Here is a 6,000-nt window from a genome sequence, read left to right on the forward strand (position 1 = left end):
TGGTGTCCCTAGCAGAGAAGATCGTCATGCCTCAAACGGTGGAGATTCTTGAGGTGTTGGCAGCTAGGAGGGCTATGATCTTCATGAAGGAATTGGGATTGTGTAGGGTTATTTTTAAAGGTGATTCAGAGAATGTTGTAAAGGCCCTAACAGGGGGCTGCCCAGACAGGTCCAGTATTGGGCACATTGTTAAAGACTGCATGTCATTTATGGGTTGGTTTCAATCCTGTTCTTTCTCTCACGTGAGGTGGCAAGGCAATGGAGTTGCTCATGCTTTAGCTAGGAGAGCAAGAAATTCTTCCCCTTTGTCCGTTTGGATGGAATCGGTTCCGCCAGACATTTCCTATTTGGTGTATGTTGATGTAACGACTTAAGGTTGATTATTTTCTTAATAAAAGTGGATTCATTCCTTTCTCAAAAAAAAAAAAAAAAGGACTTGAGAACAATGAGCAGATTTGGCAAAGGACCACTATAAACTAGAGAGAGAGAGAGAGAGAGAGAGAGAGAGAGAGAGAGAGCTAAAAAAACAGAGCTAAACGCTTGTATATGCTGGATATGTCCAGTTATCTCAATGATGCTTTGCTATTCCCCGACGCCACCCCAATCCTGAGTTACCAACATTTCCAACTGCTTGTATTGGTTCCACCATCCCCTTTGTAGTGCTGCCAAGTCCCTCCCCCTCCAGATATTACAAAATGAAATGTCAACATAGGGAGTGAGTTAACAAAATCAACATGTAGATTGTCTTAGATGTCAAATTGGAGGACCATTTCCATCCATTCATCTTTCCTTCATCAAACACCAAACCCCAACCCCAATCATCAATCAAAAACCAGTAATAATGTGTGCTAGTGTTAGCCAAGTGACACTATTTGCCTAGAATCAAGAATATCATCAGTTGTTGACAGTTTTCTTCTAAGCTGATTTCCAACAAAAAAAAACGCTAATATTGTGATGAGAACATACCTCCTTCCAGCCCATGCCTTCCAGAAGTTTTCTGGCGTAACTAACAGCTCCAAACGACATATTCAAGGCCTCGGCTGCAGCTTCTTCTGTATTGGCAGAAGCATATGATGATGACTGTTCATCTTCATCAAACTTTGAATTCTTTTGTCCAGGGCCCACTCCAAAACCCCCATGCAAGGTTCTTCTCTCGGCAGCTGTGTCCCTATACACATGGATTCTCCGCTGGAGATACAGTAGGGACAAATCAGGGGTTAAACAAGGTGGATTGTGAAAAGGATGCATATAATCCAGAAGATCACATCTAAATGTATATTGTTTAAAACATATAGAACATTTCTCACAAATAGAATATGCCTAATCACCCAAAAATCCAAAACTTTCAACTTGCTAGTATGGGTCTGGTACCTTCGGATCAAAATCTAACACTAGTGTAAACAGTAAACATAATATCTAGCATCTGATAAAAGCATTAAGACATCACTGATAGCTCTTAGCAATGCCATTCCCTTATCAATACTCAAAACTGTCTTCTTTTGGTATTATGAGTTACTACTTGACGCCATAAACTAGCATTGCATACGCCAACCATCTTTTTCAAGGGAATGCTCAAATAGCATTGCGTACGTCCATGGAAAAACTCCAAATTTTTACATGCATGTGATGCCATTACTTATATGAACTCATGTTTATCTGTTAAATCTATTAAAGGACTCACTCTTGCCATTACGTTATGTGCTTCTATTTTCTATGCTCTTCTGATACTACTGATGTACCATTGTTTGTTGACTAGAATAAGATTAGGTATGGTTTAGCACATCAACTTCAAATCCAAGCTTTTAAAATAAACAAGTTACCTGTCCAGATGCGGAAAGATTATCTGGTAATGTAGACAAATCTTTGCTGGTGGATACTCCATCTGCAGTTTTTGATACATGGTTTCCACTAGATTTAGAGAATGGGAGAGAGTGACTATCTACTGATAATTCAGGGAATCCCCAATCTTTTGTTGGGTTGGAAGAATCATAAGTTGACAATGACGCTAGGTATCTTGCATTTGGTGTCCGCAACTTCTAAATTTGACCTGATAGGAGGAAATTTCATATAAGTCCAAAATCACACTATTTTCAACAAAACTGCGAAATATCTTAATCATTTGCCATCCGCTTCAGCAAACAAATGAATACAGGCCAATAAAGAACGACCTGGCATATAATGTAGAAGGTTTGTATATGCTGTCAAATGAAAAGAGGTAAATGCAAACCTGACGTGACTCGTACCAGATCAAGATGTACTTCACATATTGGGGCAGTTTTTAGGAGACCACCACCCGAAGGCATGGACGAATGACGCTTGACAGACCTTCTCGCTAATCTTCCAACCAGCCTCACCACCTCACCTTTTCCATCCTTTCTGTTCCCTGTAACCTTTTCCCAGTCCCATAAATCCACAACTTCAAATTCTGGCATTGGCTCTTCCCCGGATTTAATAACTTGACCATACTGTGCTCGCCAGTTTTCTTCATCCCATGACGCACCTAATCCACAAATGCTTGTGTTAATCCATGTGTCAAAATTTTGGATCACCAATTTCTTGAACAAGTTAATGACCCAAAAATTGTACAGATCAACTATCTAAACATCCATTTAGGATGGTTTGACAATCAACAGAGAAACTTTAGAAACAATCTTATATGGATTTAAATGGTTGATGTTCAAGCAAATGTCAGGTAATTGGTTCTTGGAGAGACAAATGGCTGATACTTGCTAGGATAACATGTATATGAACAAGCCACTTAATAGGGATAACAATAAGCCTGATGTTAATAATATTATAATGAAAATGGACATCAAGCACTTGATTATTAGCAAATCACACTGGCCATACCTTCATCTAAGACATTTCCACTTGAATTAGTTACATCGCAATGGTTCTCTGGACACCATTCTCCTTCCAGCTCATAAGCATCACTGGTCCCTGCAATCCCATGAATCAAGCCAATTTAGGCCCTATCCCAGATAGGGTAGTCTGTAAAAAAAAACAAGAGGATTTGGGACTAACCTTCAGTAGGTAGCGCATCATCAATTTCCAAGGGCATCATCACATGGTCAGAATCAGTAACTACTGGCTTGGAATAACCAGACAAATAAAGCTCAATAAGTGTATCTTCTAACCTAAAAAAGTAAATAAGATAAAGTCAGTAAAGCGATCATGATGTGATGAGCTGATAATGAATAATAGGAACTGAGATGCTTAAAGTAGCATACCATTCCGATGGAGGAGGTGGATTTTCAGGTTCACTACTGTTGGAGCACTCTGTGTCGCCTGTTAGTAACAGTTAGTTAATTGATCAAATTCAATGCATTTAATCCAGAATCATCAAGCACTTATTTGAAATTGCATAGAAGGAGATTCAAACCCAGTTCTGAAGAATATTAAGTGATCTGAAAACATCTGATGGAAACCATATGGGACTAAAGAGAACCTATAGATTTTACAAGATTAATGCAATTTTTTTTGGCCAATATGCTATTACAATGGACTTCTACAATAAATTGATCCAATTGCAAAATAGCTCCAAAGCACAAACTTAAGGTACAATCACTAAGGTCTTGTCAGGCCACAATGCCTATGATAAATCACATTGTGGTTTGGTTTCCATGATAATAATCATTCTTTGAAATGGAAACAGCATAATATACAAACTTCTTTACAGTTGGCATGCATGCTCACCTAGCCTGTTTTCATCAGGAGTAGTCTCTATACACTGGTAAACTTCACATTCATCTCCCTGGAATGCATGGCAATTTTCATTGTTGCCACGTCTAAATGTTTCATCTTGACTGGGATTATCATAACCAGTTTCTTTGTTCTGATTAATTTCACCTTCACCACTCTGAGAAAAAACAACAAAAACTAACGTCAAGAACATTACATAACACAATCCTCTCTATCAAAAACAACCAGAATACTACCTTTTCAGACTCCATAAGCACAAAATTTCCATTCTCAAACTTGTAATAAAGCCCATCTCTACCACTATAGTACCATCCAGCAACTGGGTCATGGTAAAATCCACTACTGCATCAAATTAAGACCCCAAAAACATATAAATAAATAGAAGGGCAACAACCTATGACCATGCAACAAACTTTAAGGATACATAAAAATTAAAATACTTTGATTTAACCAAAGATGAAATTTGTAAGGACTCGATTTAAGTTCCTAGCCCAACACATGGATGGACTTAGGCCCAAAAAGCCCAAAAACAATGAATTTGTAGAGAATGGGTTAGAAAATTGGGTTTTAGTTAACCGAATAATGAGTTAGATAAGTATGATGATAAAAGAATGAAAATACACAAGTGTAAACTAAAGAAAAAGACGTTCTCGGTGGAATCTGAGGACACTGGTTCTTATATAAAGTTCTAAGGTAACGTTACAAATTTGATTGTTTTTGGGCTTTTTAGGCCTAAGTCCATCCATGTGTTGGGCTAGGAACTCAAATTGGGTCCTTACAATTGGCGCTGTTTGTGGGAATTACTGGTGCGATAGTGAGTTAGACGTTGAACGATGGTAGGTTTAGATCCAAATCAAGTAGTATCTATGGGGTCTCAATATCAAGATCATTTCCGGGAACTTGAGCGAAGGATGGACCAGGAGGGAAGTGTACGCACTACCCACACCAGTAAGAGTCAATCTCGGGATAAAAACTGTCTCTCATGAGGAGAATGCTAGAAACATGTAGAAGGAGATTGATCACCTAAAGAGAAGCTTATGCCATGAGCGCAGAAGGCGAGCTCTTTCTAACTCTGACTACTCTTTTGGTGATGAGAAGGACAAAGACTACAGACAGAGGTCAAGAACTCCCCCTAGCGAATCTTTCTCATATGATGAAGACTACTGCCATGAACGCATAAACAGTAATTCATCTTCAAGAGGCTTGGTAAATGACGCTATGAGTAAAGCACTCAACCAAATTTCCAAATCACCCTTCACTCACTGGATTGAGGAAGGGAGACTTCCTCGGCGGTTCACTCAATCCACTTTCACCCTGTATAACGATAGAACAAACCCTGTTGAACATGTTAGCCACTTTAATCAAAAGATAGCTTTATATTCCAAGAATGAAGCCTTAATGTGCAAGGTTTTCCCATCTAGTCTGGGGCCTATGGCGATAAGATGGTCTGACGGTCTGAAGACAGGTTCCATTGATTCTTTCAAGGAATTCACCCAAACTTTTGGGGTCCCGTTTTACTACATGTAGCAGAGCTCCTCGTCCTTTGGCTCCCTTACTATCTCTGTCCGTGAGAGAAGGAGAAACTCTGAAAACATACTCGGACCGATATTGGGAGATGTTTAACGAGATAGATGGTGATTTTGAGGACGTAGCCATCAGTACTTTCAAGCTCGACTTGCCTGTAGAGCATGACCTAAGGAAGTCTTTGACGGAGAAACCTGTTACTAGTATACGTCAACTCATGGATTGGATTGACAAGTATAAGAGAGTTGAGGAAGACCAACAACAAGATAACGGGAAGGGCAAAGGCAAGGTTATCCTTCAGGAGAGAAGGGATTTCAGGTCGGGCCACTACAATAATAACAGACCTAGGAGAGATTTTTCTGGACAATCTGGACCTGCAGCCCCTCAAGTGGTAAACACTGTGTTTCGAGAACCAGTGCATCAAGTTTTAGAGAAGATCAAGAATGAGCCATATTTCAAATGGCTGAATAAGATGAGTGGAGATCCTTTGAGGCGCAACCAAAGCCTCCATTGCCAGTACCACCAGGACCGGAAACATACCATCGAGAATTGCCGAATATTGTAGAAACATCTGGAGCAACTGGTTAAGGAGGGGAAGTTGCAACAATTTTTGTACCAACCCAACGGATAGAGGGACCAATCAAGATCAGGGGCTCAAGAGAATGATTCTTTAAGGCCCCCGTTAGGTACAATCAATGTCATTTTTGCTGCGCTTGGGAGAACTGGTTCTTAGCTTGCCAGGGTGATGTTTGTGGCCAGATCACAAACCGAGGA

The 6,000-nt window shown here is 39.8% G+C and overlaps 1 protein-coding gene and 1 pseudogene across 1 annotated transcript; one reads left to right on the top strand and one right to left on the bottom strand.

Annotated features, from left to right (window-relative positions):
* Positions 1–568: 568 nt before the first annotated feature.
* LOC126704264 (uncharacterized) lies at positions 569–5,174 on the bottom strand (annotated as a pseudogene).
* Positions 5,175–5,317: 143 nt separating this feature from the next.
* On the top strand, positions 5,318–5,791 carry LOC126704265 (uncharacterized). Its single transcript, XM_050403276.1, has one exon. It carries the CDS (start codon positions 5,318–5,320, stop codon positions 5,789–5,791), a length of 474 nt encoding a protein of 157 aa, XP_050259233.1.
* Positions 5,792–6,000: the final 209 nt, after the last annotated feature.

Source organism: Quercus robur, chromosome 10, assembly GCF_932294415.1.
Source record: "Quercus robur chromosome 10, dhQueRobu3.1, whole genome shotgun sequence".
NCBI lineage: Eukaryota > Viridiplantae > Streptophyta > Magnoliopsida > Fagales > Fagaceae > Quercus > Quercus robur.